The sequence below is a fragment of the Varroa destructor genome, unplaced genomic scaffold, assembly GCF_002443255.2.
Source record: "Varroa destructor unplaced genomic scaffold, Vdes_3.0 BEIS01000859.1, whole genome shotgun sequence".
NCBI lineage: Eukaryota > Metazoa > Arthropoda > Arachnida > Mesostigmata > Varroidae > Varroa > Varroa destructor.
In genome coordinates, this window is record NW_019212312.1 from 9,861 (window position 1) to 35,814 (window position 25,954).

The following is a 25,954-nucleotide window of genomic DNA, read 5'->3' on the forward strand; positions in this document are numbered from 1 at the left end:
GTTGCAAAAAAAAAAAAATGTTTATTTTATTAGCGCGTGCTAAACCTTCAGCATCTAAACAAGCTTCTTCTTCTTCTTCTTGTATCATTAAGATTCTCTGATGATGCGTACCCGTTTGTGAATAAAATCTTTTTCTATCCTTCATCAATCTAAGTGACAAACAAAATTGCTGGAATAGATCCATTCCACAGCTGTATGGTTTATTTTTATATTGGCAGTAAAGCACGCAACGTCTCATCCAGTTGTTAAAATAAACTTATGTTCCGAGGCATTTGAGCACTACTTACTTATTCGTTTAAAACACCTTTCAAAAAGAAGAACCCGCCCCGCAGAGAGAATGTAAAGGCAACCTTCCTTCTAAATTCCTTGATTCCTTCTAAATTCTCTAAGATCAAGTCTGAAATCTTCGTGCAACCTAGTCTATGCATCGACTGTAATGACGTGACTTTAATTTTTTTTTTAAGTTTTTATGAGGCCTGATTGAGATTTAGTGCGTTCGGATAGTTCCGATGAGTTACCTGTACAGGTTTACGATTTTCATTCGCATATTCTTTGTGGGGCTAAGTTTCGCATTAGGGTAACAATATCATTGAAGAACTAGATGAGATGGTTAGTGAGTGAGCTTCCGCCGATTGTCGATTTTCCGACAGTTAATTTATTGACGATGACGGGGACGGGGGCGGGGAAGGCGGCGTTGCGTTGCTGGTGGCGGTGGGAGTGGCGGAGATTGCGGCGACGGCGACGGGGGCGGGGGCACCGATGGCAGTCGCCTGTTTAGATACAGAGGGGTTCGGAGAAAGACGTTGCGAACCCAGTTCTACTGCTGTCTCAATATGACAAACAGGACGGTCAACGTTGCGTTTACCTGGAGGATAATTTTAAAATTTGAGGACCCAAATTTGAGGATAACCACCCTATTTTTAATATTAATCCAAACTTGTCTTCCGACGACTGTCGACTCTGTAGGTGTAGAATTGAGCCGTACTTCCGAAACAAGCTTTGTTACGTTATGCTCTATTGAACCATAACCAATCGGAAATGTTGCGAAGCTGATAATGTACTCTTGTAACTTTTCGTCGTGGCCGTCACCGGCATGTACTACCCATAGGGTGGGGCAAAGATTTCTCGACTGTTTGAGACTTTTCATCTTTGAATCAATTCAAATGGTACGAAAGTAAGATAGTGGCACTGACAGCGAAAAAAATCGCAAAAAGTTCTTTTCCCAGACGTGTATGTGTCGGCAATGAGCGATCGTCTCATAAAAAGGTAAATAACTTTGACCAACATCAACACAATATATGCCCGCACCGTTTTAGCGGCGCACGGAACCACCTATAAGCGCTCATCATTGCCATCGTCGACAAGATGAACGCTATTTCGACGCAGCTGCATTGGCTGCGGCATACTGCCCCTGCCACTGTTACCATCATAACAAAAAGATTCAGTATGGCTTTTTCCGGCATCTGACCGTCTTTCTTCACTAGTGCCCGAACGAAGCGCATTTCGTCCAAATTACTCGAAAGAAGAACTTCCATCGCACCACGCTTGGGCGTCTGTTTGTCGGTCAACATCAGCAGTAGCTATACAGGTAACGCTGCTACAGTCCTTATAAAAGTGAATAGGTCACCTTGGACGCGGCAGTGTCGTTAAGATCAGCTAACCTTATGATCGCAATTAGCTTAAAGCGAGCTTCACAGAACGAATGCTTAACTCAACGGTTTGTGTAAATCACTTATTCTACTGTTGTTCCAGCGGAAGCAAAGACTGTACTCTTCCTTTCGCAATGCCTCTTTTAGCCAAACGGCCCCGGTTCAAACGGTATTGAATCGTGTGTTACGAGCCTAGTAGCTATGTATGCACGAATCCATGCACAATAGCTATATTGCTTTCAACTAGTACACAGACACTAAGGTTAATAAGACAACTGTTTTTTATACGTGCACATTTTTTTTAAGTGTACTCTGCATGAAGAGGATAAAGGTAGCAGATGATTTTTCTAAATGTATATACAAATAGAAAATTTCTAGGTGCTTGTTAGTAAACATCGTTGTCGCTTGTCATTGCATACATGCTTGTCTTTTTAGTTAGGTGATAAAGTTACGCGCTAAAGTATAGCACTTTTTTCTTTTTCATTTCATAGCTAGTGGCTGAACTTCAGCCACTAGCTATGAAAGGTTTAACTTTTGTCGATACAGCATATATACCCCCTATTCCATACATCGAAGGCGCCCTAAAACACATCTGGATAAGTTTCGTACTTAGCCCGGAAATCTGAACCAGGACAAAATTGATTGTTTTTCAAAACATCGCTAAAAGAAAGCGCAAACTACAATTTAGATAGTATGGTGGTACAGTTAATGGTGTTTGTTGTGCCACTCGGTGGTGAAGAAGGTGAGGGTTGGCGTTTACCTTTTTGGCCCACCATGTGACATATCGCCTTGCAGAACTCGGCCTGTTTGTTCCGGGGTAATGATGCAGCCCAAACGTCTGCTTGCAAATCATGTGAAGTGGTCTAACCTTGCCACGTTTCTACTTTTCATAAACATCCGAGGCCATAGCGAGCTGTCCGTTCTCTAGGATTATATCGAGTGTCCTTTGTTGCTACCTCTCTGAGGCTTGCTCTTTCCAACCGCACCAAATTCTGTGGACACTCGTCAACTATTTGAGATTAATAAGCATTTCAGGAAGTAGCGAGTCCGAAAAATAGCGCGCTACCTCTTACTATACATGAAGTAGCAATTTATTGTCAAACGGCTGGAACAAAAGCGACCAATAGTTAACCTATTGTCCTATATAACGAAGGCATGTATTAAAAATATTTTCGCAGAAATATTTGCACCACGGTACTCCTCGGTTCAAGTTCCTGATGCACGGACTTTGAGAGAGTCTAAGTGCGTTGGGCTGCGACCATTGTCAGGTGCAACGTTTTCTTTAAACCAATTGACGTTCTAATACTCTTAGTGCATGGCGTAGTTACGTTTCGTCAGCTATCGTTAATCATTCACTATCCTATATCACATATCACTATAAGTGTAGACTCAATGAAAGTGCAAACGAGCGACCAGCCCCTATCGTCACAGTTCTATAGCCATCTCGTAGGATTTACATAACCATACTGTTTGAGTAAGCTCAATCGATTCATTGACACCTATGCATGTATTGAAAGGACACAGTTTTTTTGATGTCTAGCAGCTGCACAGTGGCTTCACACAACGCAAACCTGAGGATTTCCGCTCTACAGCACTTCAACAGGCGAACGAAGTGCTGCCTTTCGCTAGTGATCGAGATGACTTTTGGCAGAAAGAACGACACCGTACCGCCTTTCTAACGCTTTACTTTGGCCAAAGTGATGTTTTGCCTTTCTAATTTCATTGCGAGCGTAAAGCTATTGCTTCAATGGCAAATTGTTGGCGGGAATTTTTGAGTGCGTAGTTTAGTATTTGATATAATGTTTTTATGGTCGCAGTGATGTGATTTTCGAACGGATACGACGTGTAGACCTTTTCTCATCGATTTCAGCAAACAAAATAAGGTACGTAATAATCCATAGGGAATGATGAGGATATTTGACAGGATCTCCTGAGACGATCACAGTACGGCGGCAACAAAATACGCGGCTGTTAGACGGATAGCTGTTTAGTTATTACTTGCTTTTCGTGATACGTCGATCTATATACAGTGGTTTCATGGGTAACTGTCACTTAAAGAAAATGATGCTGAACACGTTTTGCGAATTTTAATAACAGCACTCTATTTCATATGCCCTGATTGACTTCTGACGGTCGTGTAGCTGATAAATGAATTACTATCATGGGTGGGCCAAGGTCCTAAATAATAGGCGACATATTTTCCTCTTAAGCCTGTCCACCCGTTAGCACTCTTAAGCCCCGTTAGCACCCGTTAGGTAGCAGCTACCCCTACTACAACCGATACATATTGTTACCACGATCCTGGCTTACCGCAGCCTCCGTCGTGATACATCGCAAACGGCGATCTTGACAGCAATATTACGGAACGGTGAAAGCAATTTCGGGTGTGCTTATGCGCGCAAGAGTCCAACAATTGCCGAGCTTAATGGCAAACCTAATTAAGCCTCTGCTATTTTAACTCTGTATAGTAGCTGATAGGTGAACATGCTGTTTAGATTCTAATTATTTACTCTGAATTAAAGTTTCACTTAGAAATGGCATTGAGCATTTCATCAGACGGTTTCGTTAGATTACAAAGCTTGGTCGCTCTGTACTTCTCCCGTAAAGCAAGCCCATACGTGGCCGCTGGGTCACAATGATACAAATTAACACTCTGTTATAATTTTCTAGATTAATTAACCTACAGAAACTTGTGATGCTTTATATATTACATTGACTATCGGGGAAAAGTTTTCAATTGCGTCATCGACTTCATTCGAGTCGAGTGCTCTCTAAGTATTTCATACGCAGAACGATTCAAGAAACTCGCTACACCATAACAAGAAATATGACGATAAAAATATAAAAACAAATTGCAGGACTTCAAAAATTTGAAACGAGTAAAAATGTATAGCGGGCCTATGGAGGAGCTTCCGTCCCGCAGCGCGTTAAAACAAGGCGAAGTACCATTAAATTCACAAGTAAGTACTAAACATTGACTGTCTTGGTGACAGGCCGACATTTTTTCGTGCTGCTTTCCCCTACCTTCTAAATGGAGGATGAATTATATGTGCTTTCGACATGGGCAATTGTTACCTTCCCCCCCCCCCCCCACTCTCTCTTTTTCGATTAAACACGTTTGATCATGATATCAGCCTTAGTACACCATAGCCCAGCCATTATAGCCTATGGCTGAAGTATCGATGTTGAAAAGTCAGACCGTTTGAGAAAATGTACTGACGATAAGTGTAGCCCCAAACAGCCAGAGGGGTTATGATACCAACTAATTTTCTTGTTTAACCATTCAAGCTGAAAAACGGGTAAAAAAACAGGCACTTCGGATCAAGAGATTTCAGAGACTGACTCATACCAGTTATATATTCAGATCCCGCTGAACAAAGGGATTTTATATGAACAAGTATCAAGTGCACCGATTCACAACTATTTTCATAGAGTGTAATCATATGGAAAGACATGTGAAATAATAATAATAGTCGAAACAGGTAGTATGCTAGTTACGAAACGGCTAGTTGAAACAAACTTTGCCTAGTTGTCCATTGTAGCAGACGTTCGTTCCTCTGTTTTTCTTCGTATCCGAAAAAAGTCAGTTTTTTTCTAGAAAAAAAAAAACAACAAGCCTATTATGGCAAAAATCGATGTGTCGTATACGGAGTTTGAGCGATGATCCAATCCCACCCCCTGGATAAATCCCTGCCAAAATTACCGAAAACGACAGAGTACGTCAGTGCTAGCCTTTATGTGGCGTCTGAAAAATATGGAAAATGCTTTCATGAGACAACCAAAAAATGGTCAATAAGGTTAAGATTTGAAAGGCTTGAAATAGCTTAAAGAGCCATTGCCAATACAGATAGGTTTTAGTAGGTTTTTGAACGGCCATTTTATAGATAGAGAATATCAACTGCCAATTAGATTGTCTCAAGGAGTTCCAACTCATAGCTTTTTTTTTTTCGACATTTTAGGCCTTTTTGTACCTTTATAGCATTTTGGCCGTTTGGGCCTTTGTATTTTTAGGACTCTGCTGACTTGCTATCAGTCCAAAATTTAACTTTTTTTTTTTTATATGCAGCATGTATGAGCGACATTTTAAAGAGGGGACACTTATTAATATCGCTCGACACACGGTCACCATTAAAAGTTATTTGCACGTTAAGGACATGGAATATTTTGAAAATGGCCAATTGACGGGTTACGTCTAGAATCTAGCTAGGCAGCAGTTGTATTAAATAAACAAAACCATTAGAAAGCATTCAAATACCTGTTTTCGTTTAGAACACGCTTGGAAAGGACTCAAAAGAAGTATCCATATATATATGCCCCAGTCTGTATGTGTGTATATATAAGTATGAGTCTCGCTGACAGCACATAGCGTACAAGTTGTTAAAATTACGTTGTACAAGTTGTACGCTAGTAACTTATGTTTAGCTTAAAGGGAAATAAATTTGAAAAAAACCGACCTAGTTTATTCTTCGCCTGGCCAATAGCCGCTGAGTCAATGATCATTAGCAGTTATAGAATAGTTATTGATAGACATCGAAAAAGCCGCAAGTTGATTCATCCGTGCGTGTAACAAAACTTATCGCATGTTAAAACAAAACAGCTTTAACATGCGGTAAGTTTTGTTCGGCGCAGAATTTTCTAATTAGATTTATAGTTTACCTTAATAACGTAAAGAGTCCCTTGAATACACATATATGCGGTTAGTTGTATTTTGGGAAACCTGGTTAAGAAACGATCAATAAATTTAAATATTTACAAATTGGTGCGTGTTTGCCGCCTCTATCTGTCTATGCTATTCCTCGTGGAGTCCATCTTTAGGCCTGTCCAGAGCAGCGAGCCTCGTGGTGGTCGCTTCTGTCCTTCAGCTGGACAAATTCTATTATGGAAAAAGGTGTTAGTCAACAATTGACGCTCGAGTCCCTTTGGGACCTTCAACAGCAAAATCAAACTCTTCCTATTGAAACAGCTTTTCAGCTGCACCTTAATAAAAAACTCGCTGACATTAAAAAGTAAGTAATACTTCAAAATTCGATTTCCGTATAATACTTGATACGAAATTTCTAATGATTCAGTATGTTTCATTTGTTAGTTATACTGCAGTTTTATGTTAAAGTTCTGAGGAAATTATTGATAATTGCCAGAAACTAGTGACACGGTAGGTAATAAAAGGCACAATAAGAATTTCGTTTTCTAGCCTAGAAATGGTTCATGGCCAATATCACATGGGCTTTCATGAGGTACATGCTAAGAAGAAGACTATGTGGTATCTTAATTCCTTACAAATCAAACGTATTTTGTAGTACTTTAGATACATTTAAATCACTGTATCTTCTTTTCTTCCCGAGAATTTATTTCATTCCCTAGCGGTTGCTACGGATGTCTTTGTTCCATCTAGAAATAGGCTCTGATAATGCGTCTCAAAAGTAAACAAGTTCCATACTGTATGATTATTTTATAAAAAAGAAAAACTACTATAAGTGATGATTACGGTGATTGATTGCAATTCTGTAATTATACATGTTGTTTTGTACGCGTGTCTTAGCGGAATTTTTCTGGGTGTCGTATTTGTTGTTGTAATTTTGCAGGGAAAGTGTCGACAAGGTGGCAGTACCGAGTAACGGCAGTACAGAGGCGGGTCAGAGAGAGGCCTATAAAACTGGGTTTGGTGGCCTTGTGGGTCAAGCTTTATTCGCCACATTCTGGACCACATTTGCTCTAGGTTCAATCTGTCTTTTTGCTGCGGACTTGTTGGGTTCCCTCGGTGAGAACTAGGAATGTTTACGCTGTTTACGTTTGCTTGAACAGGAACAGCAACGTATTGTCAGTGTCGCCCAAAAACGCATCGAACTTAAATTATTCTTACTTTTTCTGTTGTACGTGGCGTCGAGCTAGATTTTGTTTGCTGTCGTCTTTTTCCAGGGCAATCAGTGAAGCACGTAAACAACGGAAGATGAGAAAAGTATTATGCTTAAAATTCATTAAGTTTAGGTTAATGTTATCTACTTTTTAACTATTAATCTTGCGTGTGTTCTATATCCAGTAAGATCTGCATTCACGTTGCCTTAAATTTTATGAATTTTATCGGTAAAATAAACGCCTTCGTCACTTTTCGAGAACTCTGCGGCTCCTAAGGCGCTTTTTCTTGTGTTTTGAAGACTGGAATGTGATTCATGGTACCTGTAATTGGTGATTGTCTTAATAACTCAATATAGGAAAAAGCGCCGTTCCTCTATCTACCTCAGAAAAAGGGCTATCTACAACTGTAGCATCCTACACAGTCGATAATCGTAATTGTTCAACCAGGAGACACCAATGTTTAAAGCATTGCTCTTCATTAATATAACACAAAACATTCTGATATGAAACGAACGGCATAAGAACAAATCACAAAAAAAAACTGAGATGCCTTGTTCGTGGCCCCGTGTAGTACCCCTCTGAATTCGCACAGCTGTTTCTGTCATCCCGAACGTCGGTATTGATTTTCAATATTACGGTTATTATTATTATTATTTAGTACTACTACTACTACTATTATATCATAATGCTGCTTTTGCTAACAGCGTAGTTTTTCTTAAATACATAACAGTTTTTTCTTAAATGCAAACAGCTTTAAATTTAATTATACAGTGTGCATAGACCAGTGCCTGCACTTTGATCTAAGCCTTTGATCTCCCATTCCCAGTGGGTTGAAGACCCCAAACCATATAAAGGCTCCTAATTGGTAGCTAAATTGTCCATTTATTCTATTATATATAGTACTAAAGAATTTGCGGTTTGTTTTTATTTATTATTGTTATTCAGGTCCCGTGTTGCTGAAGAAGTTCATCGGAGTGTTGCGCCAAAATGTGGGTCGAACGGCGTACGATGCCCAAAACCGACTACATTTAGGGGGATTTTATGCGTTTAGTTTATTAGGCACACAATTGGCTTACGTATTTACAAGTCAAATGCACTATCATCTTCTACACTCATTAGGTAAGTAACATTTCAACATACCTTTATTACCTTTGCAATTACTTCGTGATAATAATTTAAGTTATAATCGACAGCAGCCTACTTGCTTTTGCCACGGGTACGTAAAATCTGCTTGGAGAATTGGATTAAAGGAATTTGCTGTACAGGTAACTTAAACAAATTTTGGCCCAGGTTTCGCTTGCCTATAGGGGGTAAATGAGATCATTTAACGCACTAATTAAGCAGGCGACTTGAGTCTGAATAGTAACTCGAAGTGGACTAGATTCTACTCAGCGTGTTATACATACGTGAGGAATCCATGGGTCTTCAACACGTATACATCCATTGATCTATCAATTAAAAATCTACAAGTGGGTAAATCTATATCATGCAAGTGTCTTCAGGAACGTGTAGGCATGTTCATCTAAAGTTTTTTGTGTGTCGTCGGTACTGAAACGCGGGCTAAAATGCCCATCCTGAATATTGCAGCGATGCGTGTGCGAACGGCGATTATTTCTGCAGTTTACCGAAAGTCGTTACGGCTCTCAGCAGCTTCACGACAACGCTTCAGCGCTGGCGAGATGGTTCGTATCAGTATTCCCTTTCTTTATGAATTCTGGTAAAATGATTGATTGTCACTTTCGGACTTGGAGCCATTTGATGCCAGCAGTGATCGAAAATAATTAATCAATAAGTAAATTATAAAAATGACTGCTGTGAATGTCGTCTTTAGTACACACCGCACAGGTACTATAAACCTATAGCCTATAATAACTAAAGCGATCTAGTCCACTGGCGGCAAGAGTCACTTATATTAATACGTTATGAAGCTAAAGCGTAAATTTATGATTCGTAACCGTGACTCAATTTTTCGCGACTGTTTGTGCGTTTTCGATGAATCAAAACGAACGACTATGAATACAGGTAAGCCTTGCGTCATCAGATGCGCGTAGCCTCATGGTCGTTACGCGCACGGTGCCGCTGCTGTGGTCGGTACCTCTGCAGGTTGTAGTGGCCTTTATTCTAATCAGAGCAGAGGCCGGGCCATCAGCTGCCTGCGCCGGCCTTATAGCCATGGCCGCCCTGATTCCGTTAAGCTCGTGGCTTGCTGCCCTTCAAAAGGCCACCCAGGCATGTATCATTTTGTTGTCAATTCAAAGTTTCACTGTGCTTTAATTTATCTGAAGCTCTACACCTGTTCCTTTTCAATAAAATAATCGAATATATGTAGGTCAGTTACGTACTTGCCTATGAATTAGATGTGCCTAAGTAAAAGCCCAACTAATAGCACATCCATATCGATGTGACATACAGTTGGTGTTTGATGTACTTCAAATTTTTCGAAAGCATTTGCCGACGCCTCTTGTTACCACGGATCATTTCCTTCGGTAGAATATGCTAATCAAAAATAAGCTAGGTCCTTTTATGTATATGGTCACGCGTTTATACGGATCGTTCTTTCTCTCGGTGGGAACAGGCTTCTCAGATGATCACAAGGGATAGCCGGATCAAGGTGATGTCTGAAATCATTGGCGGCATAAAGGTCCTTAAACTACACGGATGGGAGCTGGGATTTAAAAATGTCGTAAGCAACATTCGCGATCGTGAACTAGAAAAGTTATCGAAGCTCGCTGAATTCGAATCGTATTTAACGCTCGTGTGGTTCATCGCACCGTTTATGGTATGTTAAGACCATAAAACGCTTTTTATAGATATACATATATGTATTTATAGTATCAGATAATGTATTTAACACAAAATTAAAGAAATATGGATTCAAAGATAGCACATTTCTGAGCAGTTAAATGCTAGCTCATTGTCATGCCGCTATTGCCGCGCGTGAAGGTTTCCCTAGTGACGTTCACAGCCTACGCGCTGATGCGGCCATCCAAAGAGTCTCTTGGACTCGAGCAGGCCCTCATGTGCCTAGCGCTCATCCAGCAGTTACGTGCCCCTCTCCAACAACTTCCGCAAGTTCTATCGTCGCTCGGGCAGGTTTCGGTATCGATTAGGAGACTCGACATGTTTTTCACCGCAGAAGAAATTGAGGATTACATCTCAAATGGTATGCCTTTACTGACTCGATAAACGTGATAGGAACTCGTTAACTAGTGAGAGGGTTATATCCAGACGATGCCGCTTCATAAAAATTTACTTATTTTTGCTTATTGCGCAGTCAAATTTGTGACAAAAACATTAAGCCGAATTGATGAATTGTTCGTTATATATATATATATATGAGAGAGAGAGAGAGAGAGAGAGAGAGAGAGAGAGAGAGAGAGAGCGTACAAAAGTGTGCATCGTAAAGGTTCGTTTATTCCACATAGCCTATTAAGTAAACGCACAAGAACGATGGTCCGTATACTAAGTTATACTAGATTATGCTGAATATTTATGAAGAAAAAGTTGTGCGATTGATACTTGTCGCATGTGCAAAATAATTAACAGATGACGATCCGAACGCTGCGATTCGTTTTGAGAACGCGACATTTCATTGGGGTAGCCCTCCACCAGCAAAACGAGATACGGCAGCAGAATTAAAACGCCTGAATATAAGATCCAGCAGAGGGGAAGTTAAGGGAACTATTGAGACCCAACAGAACGTTGTGACTCTAGGACCCTTTAACTTCAATGTTCCTCACGGTGAGCTATTGGCAATCGTCGGTCGCGTAGCCCAGGGAAAGAGCTCCCTTTTGGCTGCCCTACTCGGGGAGCTACAAAAGGTTAGTGAACAGCGCCATTGCGTGATGCGATTTTACCTACGTCGACACGTCCTGAGCTGTTAGTCCTTTCCTACGCGCAATAACTTTCAACGCAACAAGAATTTTATGAGATATGTTCTATTGTTTTAAATTGATATAACTAATATTGTAGTTACATTCTGATTCTTATATCAAATTATACACAACTGGGTGTGCCTTGTCCCTGTGCTTAGTTAGCCAATACTGTTAATTGTTTGTACCGATTAATGATACTGCGAAACAAGATTTACTCGAACGAAAAACCCACAAAAACGTTTCGGCTCTCTAAGCACGGTGCTACAGACACTAAGTACAGTCCATGAATAGCTCTCGAGATATTCTCGTATATTCTGCTATCTCTGACGTATATTTTAATGAAAAAAAAAAAAACTATTTTCCACAATACGATATATCGTAGAAGCGTTATTTTTTGACAGTTTTATGTCCTCAGCCGTATTCCAGAGCGACTGTTATGTACGCAAAATGTTTATATGACAGCAAGATTTGAATAAAGAAAACAAACTAAGCTTATCAGTTATAATAGGGGGGCTGCAAGAGAGGGGCCTCGGTGACAGACATTTCAGACGTCCTGAACTTCAGGAACAACGTGCTGAATATCCATCTCGAGCCCACTGGGCGTGCTATACAGTGGATAATTTCTTGACGAATTCAACATAAAAAAAGCATGGCAAAAAACAACAACACTGCCTCCAAAAGTTGCCGGATATAGCCAAACGTGTATCGAATCTATGAAATCTCTTAAAAAATCTACACATGAGCCCTAGCTGATATCTGCACGATCTAGCACTGGACTGCCTAAATCTTCCTGACTGACGAACCGCGGTTGAACGCAACACTGTTCCGTAGCAGCGATGGCGCTGGTCGTAGTAGTCGTCTTATTATCAGTATTGGCAATACATGCATTATGGCTGTGCGTCTACGTATCCAAACACGAAAACAATAGCTTATGACGGTTCGAAACAAGAGAAACATTCATATTGCATAACGTACTGCTAGTGAAGTAAACTTTTAATTAATAACGACGCAGCTATCGGGCAAGGTAAATGTATCCGGCCGAGTGGCGTTTGTACCGCAAGCGGCGTGGTTACGCAGTGGCACCCTTAAAGATAACATTCTGTTTGGGAAACCGCTCAATGAAACCAGGTATGTATTAGACGTCATAAAGCAAGCTATTGCATTCATATATACTAGTCACTGAATAAATGAAGTAAAAGTGGTTTTCATTTTTAGTCATGGTATTTTCATTTAAGCTTGAGGAAGAAAATAATACTTACTCTGTCAGTTTTTTTGGTCGATTACGTCGAATAGTACGGCCGTACAAGGCCAGGTCCCATTAAAACTTCGAAACACTTCGACTGTCAAAGGTCAAGTCAGTGACAAACAGATCTGTTACTATTAATCTCTTGCAATTCAAACAGCAACAAGTACTACGACACCCCGTTCACAGTTTAACCGCTGTATGCGTATTTTTACACCAAATGTTATAGGTACCGGGATGTGCTGCGTAGATGTGCTTTGTTAGAAGACCTGAAGGTTTTACCCGCTGGAGACATGACATATTTAGGTAATGCGGGCATTGGCTTATCCGGTGGCCAAAAACAGCGAATATCATTGGCCCGAGCTATCTACGCAGGAGCTGAGATTTACTTGTTTGACGATCCGTTAGCAGCAGTTGATCCTCAAGTTGGTAAACACATTTTCGAGCATGTAAGTGTGATTTGATTCTGCTGCAATAGCAGTACGCTTGTCAACCTTACATATATTATTGTGGGTATTGGAAGTGAGTAGGATCTGCTTGCTGCATACTACGCCCGTATTATTGTAAATCTTCTCTTTGTAGAGTATATGTAGATCTTGAAGCTAGCAACAATTTCCGCTCTGTTACAAGTTAACTTTAAGCCAGGTGTCTAGTAGTATTGCGAGACTATTAAGTCTTTGTACAGTCACAGACGCTACGAAGACCCTTGTTGCGTTTAGCAGTCCCTTGTTCTAAGCTTTACTCTGTTCGCACCTTCTACAAACAAGCTCATTTCCAGAAGTAGAACCTTTATTTCGAAAATGAAAGACAGATTAATTTCGAATAACTTCGTATGGTGCACTATGTATTCCTCCTCCCAGATGATTATACATCGTTCGTACTTGCATGCGTTTGAGGAAGCGTATGTTCGAACATGTTTCTTCATAGCTGAGTATTAATATTTATGCCTTATTCGAATAAAGGTGATTAGTGATAAGGGCATTCTCGCTGGTTCTACTCGGGTAATTGTCACGCAAGCGGTCCAGTTTCTCTCACGAATGCACAAAGTTGCTGTTATCGATGGCGGTCAAATCATTCAGCATGGACCTTACGCGGAACTTCTCGCTAATCGTGAAGGTATTGCTTATAACAATACTCGAAAGGCTCAAAGGTAGTATTCATTACCCTGAAGTGCGCGTTGATTATCGTTTATAAGCCAAATGGCCTTTCCGTAAAGTGCGCCTGATACATCAGTGTGTGATTTGAAATCGACTAGCATAGGCAGTAGTTTGCTAAGTTACAAAAAAGAAAACACTTCGGGTCTGTGTTCGTTTGTAGGGTTCGAGTAACTAGGTGACTAAAACTTTTGTTCTGTGCAAAATAGTACGTACATATCCTCTTATTAGGATATGTTTCACTTAGCGGGATCAGAACTAGCGGTCCCTGTGCAAATCGTCATCTGTTCGTGAATATTTGTGCTGTAGCATCGGTCTCGGGGCAGCTGGGCCACACACTACATAGTCCCACATAATAGTACCTTAGGAAGGACCTGTTTGCCTCTAATATTCCAGCGCGATTTCGGGCTCTGTTGAGGCGAATTAGCGAACAGGGCGAGCGAGAAAGGGAGATACAGTTGTTAGAAGAAAAGTTTTCCTCGCCTAAAAAAATTGTCGTTCCACTCGATCCGCGATTGTCGATAACAAGCGATGAGAATGATCCAGACGCGAACATACGTGTGCTGAGTGAGTTTATCGCTTTGGATTCGACGACGAGGCTGACAACTCGAGAGTGCGTTCAGATTAAAGAGCGTCCGCATATCATCAGGGAATACCTAGCCCACACCGGGAGCGCACCCTTTGTTTGGGCAGTACTAGCTTTGGTGGCGTCCGCCGCATTTGAGATGGGGTCCACTTCCTGGATATCAAATTGGAACAATCGTCCCTATTTACAACAGTCGGGTAATAACTTTTTTTTTTGTGCTTCAACTTTGTCCTGCAAGTTTACCTGGCTCCTTTATTGGAATAGGCCAAACAAACTAAGAACTGTTGCGTTTGCAGCATCACCCGCAAGTATTTGAAACAGGTCGTCATTACTACTTGAGCGAACAGCATATCTGACATATGGTTGCTTTATTTTTGACAAAGTGAGTAGCCAGATCTTCTTGGTTTTTTGATTGGCTTTAACGCAGTGTGTGTTTGTGCGGGTTACTACGAGTTAGACATTGTCGAAAACTTAGTGTTTTTGCTTGTGTTTGTTAATTGCGGCTTTGACTGAACTGTCCCCACTTGAAACTTGCAGGTTGGACCCTGCGCTTAGCCGGCTATTCACTCCTGGGAGCGCTACAAGGAGTTTGTCTCAATTTGGGAACGAAGTTCATTGCCAAGTCGGGTCTTCGCGCAGCCCGAACGTTACATGATAGCATTCTCCATAAGGTCCTGCATGCCCCATTTTATTTTTTCGATGTCACTCCTGCCTGCCGGGTGCTAAGCAGGTATGTTATGCGAATAACACCTATGTATTAACATTACACAATGTTCAGCCTGTTGTAGGAATACAAGTGGTACATTTAACCGAACCCGACAAAAAAACAACCTGATTAATGTCCTAGCAAGGAAAGTCGGAATGGAAACCTTAAAATCGTAATACTAACTTAACTTGTCTGCTTATTATTAATACAGTGTGCATTACGGCTGTATACCGACGAGCGACGTTCTATCAACTGTGTCTATTTAATAAAGAGTTTAAATTGAGCTCAAAGCAAAAACGGTTTTTCGTATAAGAATGTCGCAACTTTCTTATTCCGCTGGGTGCGGAAATGTCAGCAATGATAATCGTGTTGAAAGAATGTATGAAACAACACGTGCACCGGATGGCGGCGAGCATAATAACAGCACGTCTTGCGCGTTTCTGCGTTCATAAGGTACACACAAAGGTTTCGTAGGTTTACAGGCCACTGACGCAAAAGGCCAAATAACCAATAAGCGATTTATCGTTCCGCAACGTGAGCCTGTTCCGCGCAAGTTTCGACGGGGGACTGATGAAGGCTCAGCTATACCGTAAGCCTGGATAACCCCCCGTAATAACATGTCACGAATGACAAAAGTGAAGTGATTTAAGGCTTTTACAAGGCATAGAGACTGAGAGTCAGCCGCAAGTTAAGCAGTGTCGCTAAACGGCTAAATGACTTTGAATTGAAAACACCTTTAATTTGTACAGAGGTAGTGTGTGTATCTAGAACAAGAATATATGTCACACAAAATATTGCATACACTTAACCAAGCAGAAAAACAAATAAAACCGCATGCACAGTTGTTAGTTATAGGTTTTCTCTCTTAATTACTTCAGGAACCATATGTAAGTACGCTTGCTAAAAAAGAATAGTTATGTTGAACTCAGGATCCACCTTATACAGTAACGAGGCTATTCAGGTGTTCAGTTCTCAGGTACCGATCTCGTCGATAATTGTGTCCTAATGAACGTATATAACGTGGCCAGATTCATCGCTTCTGATATGAAATGTCGATCACGCGCTTTCAGGTTTGCTGGTGATTTGGAAGATGTAGAACTATCGTTGTTCCAGTGTTTACGCGAATGGTTGCAATGCTTTCTACAGTTGTTAGTGATTTTCACCGTCATATGCATCAAGGTTCCCCTGTTCGGTATTCTGATAATCCCGCTCGGTATTGTATACTACAGAATACAGGTAGGTGTTGCCCCCGAATCGTTATCGCAGACGGCCACTAGATTTGCTACGATTCCTCTACTCGAAGTATAAGCACAAAAGTTCTCTATGTATTTTATGGCTGTTGAGTACTGCCATCAGCTCTGCAGTTGCGTGAAACTGGTTCAGGAAGATCATGTATACCGTTAGTGATACGCCGTCCTCTATGGCAGTATTATCAATTGCTGCATGATATACTGCATGGTATCCAAAGAATACGCAAGTGGGAAACGATATGCACAAAGTAGGACAGTCGACATGTTGCTTCCCTTATATTTTGTTTGCTTGCGAAACGAAGTAAAAAGCGTCCTTTATTTTTTCATTGTTAATTTTAATAGCGTACCTATTTGCCCACGTCGTCGCGATTGCGTAACTTGGAAATCAGTACACGAACTCCAATTTTAACCCACCTTAGTGAGACCATACAAGGGGTTACGGTGATTCGCGCTTTTAGGGCTCAAGATATGTGTACAAAGCAGATACGCTATCTCGTTGATGAAAACAATAGATGCTATTACCCATATCTCTGTGCTAACAGGTAAGAACAATGGAGTGCACCTATAGCGTTTGTTGACTGTTGATAATTCTGGCCCGAATGAAATCTTCCTCGATGTGTGCCCTCGTTAATTAGTTTGATTGACTATAATTGATTAGTTTTTTCATGGAATAACTAAGCGGTACAACTCTGACGTTTGCAACATCGTTTTAATACACTGCTTGCAAAAAGAACTTAAGGTAAAATAAATCATTTCGTTTACTATTCTCATTATTATACGCCTATTAATGCTAAATTAGTTGGACGTTGATATTTCTCTACCAAAGTAAAGAAACAGTAGTCTTTCGTGTATTGCTAGCGTTTTTTTTTTCAGTACGACGAAAAGTTATATACTATTTTTATATTTCGTAGTTTGTGTGCGGTCCGTATCGATTCGCTATTATATAAGACTAAGCTTATTTGTTTTCAGATGGTTGGGGGTCCGCTTGGAGAGCCTCACAACGTTCGTCCTCTTTGGTACAGCATTATTAATATTATTCGGCGGAAACCTAATAACGCCGGGCGCTGCAGGACTCTGTCTTTCGCAGGCGCTTCGGCTTGCTGGTACCTTTGGCGTCCTTGTCCGTGTGACAGCATCTGTCACCGTAGCCTTGCTAAGTCTCAATCGGCTTCTTCAGTACTTGTACTTACCTGGCGAGGTAAGTTATAGTGTTGCTCTCATGCGTAAGACGTACATGCATATAAGCTACAGCGCAGGCACTTGTCACTTGGCCAGATTGCCGGCGGAGGAAGGTAATTTTGGAATTGTCGGCGGAGGTCGTTCGAATAGTGTATTATTTATGTTGTTTCTTTTTTCACTGATGAACTTCTCTGATCCGTTTATGAACGATTAGAAGTCATATTCAAAGTATCGTCGTTGCTGTGCACCACTGAAAGCAATCAAATTCGTTTAGTTGCCGAGTCACGCCAAACCGCCGGGGTATTGATGAAAAATATCGCCCGGATGGTTTTCAAATGGTAGGATAGAAGTGCGACGATGGATGTGGGAGCATAGGTTGTCCGAACACTAAGGATAGAGTTCTGATCAGGTGTTGAAGTTAGTGGAACGTCGTTAATAGTTAAAAATTGTATTGAATGATTTTTCTGCTAACACACATTATCTACAATTTTGTCTCATAATGGCAATCTCATAATGGCATCAATGTCGCAATTTTCAAAGAACACGACCTCTACCAGGTCAGGTCTAAGCAACGAAGATTACTAGGAATATGGCATTTATTTACACACAAAAAATAACAAAATAATGGCCTTTTTTTGGTTTTAATATGATCGTACATCATAAAGAAAAGGTGATTTCGCATTAAAAAATGAAAGCATTTTTGGCTGCTTTTCTAGGCAAATTGGGAAGAGGAGTCTGATGCATCAGTTCCGGAGAATTGGCCTTTGACGGGGACGGTCGAGTTCCATAGCTATTCCACTCGCTATAGACCCCAGCTACCTCTTGTCGGTGAGCAGTAGATCCGGATAAAGAATTAGATAGTCCCGTGCACGGCATAAATATGTACTGCAATAGCGTACGCGCCCAGTAAGTAAGACATTGTCGAGTCGAAACTGGGCCATTGGAAAGTGAGTCAATTCTGTTGCACCACTTATCAAGGATTCGCAAAATGGTATTACTGATTCGTATCTACAATGATACCATTAGAGCGAAATCATTTTTAATCAAGGGGCGCGGACGATGTTGTTTTTCGCTATTAGTTATGAAATGCCAGTAACATGGATATTTCAGTACTCCCATGTATTGCTTACTAGCTCAGTCAGACTACGTTTCGAGGAACGTTATTTGCTAACTATCACACCTAACCGGCTTGCGAAGGTCGATGGTATTACATGTTACGTCACCTATCGTCTTCATGAAGGCGCAAAACGAGTGGGCTCACGTCTGAAGATTATGGGGCCAAAGTTTCTTAAGCTTAATAGTAATATAGCTCTTCGATACAAGCATGACTAAAGGGTGTGTGTGAAGCCGTACGTTATCGCTAAGTAAACGTGTCGTTCATCGTCAGTATTTTATACCGCATAGAGGCTTTTCAGGAATTCGATATTTTTTTAGCAATGTTAACTGTTTTCTTTGCAGAGAAAGTCTCGTAATAACAAATAACAATGTCCACTACTAGTATGAATGTTAGCTTAAGCGAAAGTTTGTCTAGCGGTACCGATGTCGTTCTGTCTTCTGCTTTAAACCATACTTTGTCTGACGATTTTCTAGCAGCACGTGCTCCAATGTATTACATATTGGGTTGACAGATAACTCACCATCCAGGCTCTGGTTTGCTCACTGAGCACTAAATAATATTTTTATCTTCAGATTCATTATTCTCTTAAATGATCGTTAAAAATTTACCGAACTTTATCTAATGGTCTTGTACGTCGTTACTCGAACGAGTCTGCCTGCAAGATCACGGCTAATACATAACCATACAAATTGGGATTCGTAACTATAGAATCCTGGAGTATTCAATTCAAATTCAACAATTGCCTAGCTAACGAGCACTGGGGATTACAGCGTCTGCCTAAATGTAATTGTAGGGTTATAGTTAACCCCCAGATCTTCAAGAGGGGTTATAATTGGTATAATCTCATTAATTAAAGTGTGTTAATCCCTTAAGCATAATTCAGCGTGCTTGGACACTTATGCTTCATTGATTGAATGCTGTGTTTTCTTTAATTTTATTTGAGATTCGTATAGTTTCAAATTGTCCGCGTACAGCTCGTAACTGGCGGCAGTTTTCATTTCAGGCCAAAGAAAGGTATACAAAACAAAATAGAACAGTCCCAAACATACTACTTCGATCAATGAATTTTGCCTGAGACCACTTATCTTTTAGGTAATTTGTAATTCATGCGAGTGTGTAATTATCAGTATTTTGAATTTAATCTATTTATATAACAATATTTATATAATAGTAAATGGCGCACTTTGTCAAAGGTCTTATTGATAAGTGACTCCATATCGGAAACATCATGTACCCATGCTATACGAGATTGCCGACTGGAAAGGCTTAGGACATAACATTTTCACACCTTTTTACATTATTTCTCATTTCAAGGAACTGTGGCAACATACTGGAATATTCTTACAGGTTTTTTTTTTTTTCATTTCTCCACCAGCCCCTAAACTCGGAGCTAACCGAATAGGAACTATCGAAAACTCTATTTTTCTTTTGTTGACTAGTTTTACGCAACGATACAACCAACGTAAAATCTTTGTGCGTTCAGGGGATATTTACAGTTTCCCACAACTATTTGCAGTCTTATCGATTTTGGCGGCGACTTATGAGTCATTCAGTCAAACTCGAGCGAATTTCTTATTGAAGAAACTTGGATCCGTTCAGAAGAACTACAAAGCGAACGATCGCCGTAATGGCTGAATGAAAGGCTAACGCATTGAGTACTATACATTTGGCACTTTTCAATACGAGGGTGTGGAATAGCAGGTGGCCCATCTATTGTCGATTGAGGATTTTTCTTATGCATTGATTCTAATGCTCCTAGAATATCCTAGAAGTATATATTTAATATAACCGTTATCCACTTGTCTTACATCTTCGAGATGTAAACTGCTAACTTATCATTTTTAATGCATTCTTTCTTTAGCCTCTAGGTGGCTTTTTCCCGTAGTAATCGTGCGTTAAACGATGTAGTGGGTGTAAACTCGTTTGAGTATAACTCAAATACGGTACATATAGAAATTAAGTGCAATTCGGGTTGATAATCGGGTAAAAATGCCAAATACCCAAAGGCTTGAGACGAAAGCCACATAAAATAGTATCATTAGGTTTATGAGCAGACGAGCGAAAAGAATCGTTGTTCTTTTGTTATTTTAAAGGAGGTCGCGAAAAAGTATATAACTGAGTTATTTATGATTGTTAACCTAGAGCGCAAAGTTTGATGCCATAGTAATGTCGTAGAGCAACGCATTGGGGCATTCATCTTTGTTTCGTAGATTTTTCCCACACATTTTATCTTACCCATTTTTCCACATAAGAGCAATCTGCTGATGATTAATCATATAGGCGTGAGGCTGCAAACATATTCAAAAGAATATTTTTCAAATAATCATTAATGCAACTAAATACTCGAGTTTGAGTAGTATAAAAAAAAAAATTAGGTAAAACACACTAAGACCTGGACTTAAAAGTTTAGGAAAAACTTTTTAAAAACACTTTAGGAAAAAGTGTTCTAGTCATATATATATCCAAACTATCGATGATGAAGATGTATCATACAAGAGCTATTAAGTAAAACTTTTTGTTTGCTAAGTTAGTCGACTTTATTATGATAATATATAAAGTATAGTAGTAATAGTATTATAATTGTTGAACTGCTTTCGCAGTACCTCTCTTCTGAAGCAACAGTTGAATTGTCACTCATAGAAATGGGAGAAATGAGATGCACAACTCACCTTAAAATTTTTTCCTTAAAACTGCCATTGTTTTTGCGCAGTAAGTTGCTACTGGCAATTCTTTGAGTAATTTTATTGATATATAGCAGTATATTATTTCTTTTCCGGACTTTCATTGAAAGTTTTTCTGTAGAGTAACGTTAGTTTTTTTACGTGAATTGCGGCAGTATCATCATCGCACTCATTGTCATTCCGATGGCGTTCGCGGGCGCCTTTACCTTGAAGCCGGCCGCAAAATAGTGCTTAGCTGCTCCGCGTCCAGTCTAAAAACAAATATAAGATCAGCCGGGCGGTACTCTCTGAGCTGCTGGTGGCGAGTCCATCATGCTATATTGAAAGAAAACAGCATAGAAGCAACTTACGATGTCATACAACGTTAGAATTTATCATTACAAGGGCTGTTAGCCTTGCGCGAGGAACCTTTTCAAGGGGACGTTTGAAGAAAGGGAAGTTTTTAGGGATATATATTTACTGTATAATAGGACCTAGAAATAGGAAATCGCAAAATGAGAAAAAAGGGCCATTTGTGGTTACCATATTGATACTTTTCGAGCATAGGCCGTAATATATAACCGCATAGCCGTATAAATGAATTTATAACAACAATTACTTATATTTTGTGATCACTTTTTCCTTCTTCCTTCTAATTCCTTATGTTGGTGATTGGTTTTTTTCATTTACTGTTCTTCTGAGCAGTCAGCCGCCTTTCAGATATTTCAAAGTAGCTTTTGCGGCTTTAAGGTTAGTTTCTACGGATTGGAGCTATATGGTTCGTTTGAATTTGGCTTTTTAACACAGTTTAATCTGTTGAAATGGAGCACGGGTTCGCCAAGTTACGACCTTGAAAACTATGATTGTGGATATCGGGGTTTCAGGCGTACAGGCTACAAAAGTGTAATGAGTTTTAATTCTCAACCAACGGTTTTTTCTGAAAGATAAAGGACTTTTTTTATGAACGGTTTCAACGATATGTGCTAAGAAAGTCATTCCTAACGAGCGTATTCATTCGATATTATCCCGGTTCTCCGTGGCAATATTTTCGATTTGGGAGTTAGGTCATTCAATAGCCCTTTTTAAAATAGTCTGTCCTCAAGCTACAACAGTCGCTGTATATCAAGCGATATTGGTAAACGTGGGCTCAAGCTGTACCTCAAGGAATTGTACAGAAAAACTGCTGACGGTCCCGAACGCCAAAAGTTTAGTCCTCATCTTAACCATCCAATTGGCAATAGATACTCTAAAAATAGTAGAAAAATCCGGTGTCAAAAACCTAGACTTATGGCTTTTTTAGTGTGTTGATGGATTTTTGAGATTTTTCTTGGATTAAACCTTACCGATGGAAGCTGCCACAAATAGTGTTTAGGATAATAGAAACAAATAGTGTTTAACCATGGTGGGCATGCAACCAGCATCAAGGGGTTGAATTATAGCTCCTTTTCGGTCCGCCATGATTGGAACGAGTTTTCAATGGCGATTGTTGGAAAACTGTTCAGGTTCAAGTTTAGCATTGGGCATATTAGAAGTCTTCAGTTTTGCTTTTTTAGGGCAATTAAAGGGTAGCTTAAATGTTTCGACGTCTAGGTATAGTTCGGCAAATCCTGCTTTTTCATTTCCATTCAATTTGAAAATTTATACTTAACTTATGTTTGCCTTCCCGTTCGACAAACACTGGCTGCTTTTGTTGCAAATTTTCTCAAGTCAATATTATATTTTAATATACTGTAAAAGTTAACATACATTTAAAAACATTACCAAATGTCGACTTGACCACTTTGTGCCATATCTCTTTTTCTTCAAGCATTAATCTTACTTAGGATAATTATATCGTTATATATAGAGGTGCAATTGGCACGAATTCATTAGTGAGACTTCAAACTTGGAGACCTGTGTCCTATCCTAAGTTGGTCGCGCAATGCATCTTTGCGCGTTCTCTTTTTACCAAACCATATTTACGCACGCCTAATAAAACACCATCTATACAAGATGTTAACAAGTGTTACGTTTGATGATGTTCTTTTACAAAGTGCGAAGCATTTCGTTTCGTGCCGAGGCTGGCCTTCGAATAGGAGTTGTTGGAAGGACTGGAGCAGGCAAGAGCTCACTTGCTCTGGCGCTACTTCGAGCCCTCGAGGCTGTCGAGGGGCGAATTACAATCGACGGGGTAGATATTGCCTCGCTTGGGTTACACACTCTGAGGAAAAAAGTAAGTACAGCTCAACGATTTTTTTATCAAGGTTAACGTATGAGAGAGCATATACGATACTCTCTCATTTAGTACGTGTATTCAACTTAGCAGAAGGACAAACGATAATTTATTGTACTCGGTGAACTTGTCTTATTCTATGACATCCTTCGCTTACGTTTACGTCAGAAGAGATTGTCTTTCTTGGTGCTCACAGTTATATTCCGTATTGTTATTGTATATATTGAGCTAAGACTGCGATTCGAAAAAATCTGTTAGATTACGTTACAAAACGATATTTACACACGGCATTTTATATAATAGGGCCAAGTTAAATTATCGTGGAAGGCTAAACGTAGGGTACACCTGATTTAATCATTTTCAGATTTCTATCATTCCGCAAGATCCAGTTCTGTTTTCGGGATCGCTCCGCCTCAACCTCGATCCGTTTGGACATTATTCCAACGACGACCTGTGGAACACCCTTGAAAAATCTCACTTAGAAGACTTCGTACTAAAAAGTCCTTTAGGTAAATTCTGCTAGGTAAAACCGAGCTCGAAATTCGGTACCTTTATTTAGCTTTTTAGACCTAAGACTAGGTAGAGCTCTTTTTCTGAGAGCAGGCACAATGCTAGAAACCGTTCGACTAACTATCCAGAGTCAGAGTGGATAATGCATATTTGACGTCTATATAATTCAGTATGCCTCCTAATACACATTGCACAATCACAACCTCCTGAAGGATAGGACTGAACTTACTCGGTTCGACGAGGTCATGAAGAGAACAATAGTAATAGCAATATTTTTTGCCACAGTTGAGTTTAGCTCTCTATGTTGGCTAACTTAGTTATCTGCAGAAGTTCAAACCATTTCCTGAGTTCAGCTGTGGTAGGCTTGCGCAAATAGACAAAAACGTTCTCTCTCGAACGTGACTACCGCACGCGATTGACTTCCCTACAGGACTTGATATGGCGATAAGTGAGGGGGGTGGAAATTTATCCGTGGGCCAACGTCAACTGGTTTGCTTGGCAAGGGCTCTGCTCCGTCGATCGAAGGTTGTCATTTTCGATGAAGCGACAGCCTCCATCGATGACGAAACAGATCGCCGTATCCAGGAGGCGGTCAGAGAGGAGTTCGTCGGCAGCACTATCATAGCGATAGCCCACAGGCTTCATACTGTCGTTACTTACGATAGGTGAGATCCCACGAATATTATATCCATATAGATAATCATCGTATTAGTACTAGCTATCTACACATAGATTTGCATGGTGTGACGTGGTAATTAGTACTGTTGCTTATGGTTACAGCTATTCGAATTGTCATACACGTAGAGCTAATTAGAACGAGATGCAACACTGTGAATCCGCGGAATCGAGAACAGAAATTGAGCCTGAACATATCGAATTTACGCCCGATATTAGTAAATGAGAATTTACTCTATCTTGCTATATAAAGTTTTTTTTTGAAATTTAAAAAAAATTTCAAACGAGAATATCCGTCTGATCTAAGGTAGACGACGAGAGTAGTAAAACAATACCACGATCTAATTGGATTACTGTAGCAAGTTTAGCTAATGACTCAAGTTATGTCAAACAGGATAACTGGGTAGTTACGTCAAGAGAATTTCGGTTCTCTTAAAGTCGGTCACACTTAGCGGTGCCAGAGAATAAGCCGGATCCAGAGTAAGATCGGGAATAAAGTGGTGCCGTTTGATACGTTCGTCTTTTTTCAGGGAGTGTACAAAACTATGAGCTCGCAAGTGCTTGATTCTCAATGTTGTTCTTGTTGTTGCTATTGAACGGGCCTGTGTGTATGCACGTGCTCACGCATACGCGATGTATGCCAAGTACACACGGTTACTAGCCGCTTTGCTTCTAAACAAAATAACTATGGGACATTGACTAGTATATTTGCTATGTATATGCTTTGAAAAATTACAAAATTGTGTTTAAAAGGGGTTAGATTGCTATGTGTCGAAAGTCCTCAAGAGTCGAAAGCGTTTTTTATGGATGATAAATAAGAAAATTTGTACATTGAGCTAGGTGTTACACTTCTTTCATTTTTTCAGAATTCTAGTGCTGGACAAAGGAGAGGTCCGTGAGTTTGACGAGCCCAAGAAGCTTCTTGCAAATCGCTCATCTCTTCTTTTCACAATCTATAATGAATACAAGAAGAAATAAAAAAAATTTAGTAATTAATTATTACTATTCTTTTTTTAGTAATTAACATTTTGTCATCATTACTTAGGTTAAGTTTGGTCACTCCAGGTTGATTTGTGCCCTAATGATTGCGTTTTCTAATATGTAGTTTGTCGAAGGCTAAGTGCTGCTAGCGTTTACTCTTCACTTTACTTGTCCGGCTTGCAAAATCGTATCGTAAGTTTAGGCTTTACAAGAGATGTTTATGTTTTCTACCTTAAAAACTAAACATCATAACACTTTGGGAGTGAAAACGGTCACAATTTTAGATAAAGACATTGAAATGAAT

General features: G+C 40.0%; 1 protein-coding gene and 1 long non-coding RNA gene across 2 annotated transcripts; one reads left to right on the plus strand and one right to left on the minus strand.

The window, feature by feature from the left end:
• Positions 1-179: 179 nt before the first annotated feature.
• On the minus strand, positions 180-3,403 carry LOC147754110 (uncharacterized). The gene is made up of 2 exons (XR_015318215.1): positions 2,410-3,403; positions 180-865 (listed from the first exon to the last, which is right to left on the minus strand). It is a non-coding gene; the product is annotated as an uncharacterized LOC147754110 (long non-coding RNA).
• On the plus strand, positions 1,437-25,689 carry LOC111255167 (ATP-binding cassette sub-family C member 2-like). Its single transcript, XM_086976435.1, has 23 exons — positions 1,437-1,588; positions 4,508-4,609; positions 6,465-6,655; positions 7,232-7,407; positions 8,448-8,621; positions 9,090-9,184; positions 9,525-9,731; positions 10,078-10,281; positions 10,446-10,665; positions 11,049-11,323; positions 12,390-12,505; positions 12,850-13,069; positions 13,583-13,736; positions 14,171-14,557; positions 14,898-15,090; positions 16,137-16,302; positions 16,659-16,858; positions 17,286-17,514; positions 18,212-18,323; positions 23,306-23,484; positions 23,849-23,993; positions 24,425-24,659; positions 25,536-25,689. The coding sequence occupies exons 2-23, from the start codon at positions 4,535-4,537 to the stop codon at positions 25,645-25,647; spliced, it is 4,065 nt and encodes a 1,354-aa protein (XP_086832561.1). The 5' UTR covers positions 1,437-1,588; positions 4,508-4,534; the 3' UTR covers positions 25,648-25,689.
• The last annotated feature ends 265 nt before the right edge of the window (positions 25,690-25,954 follow it).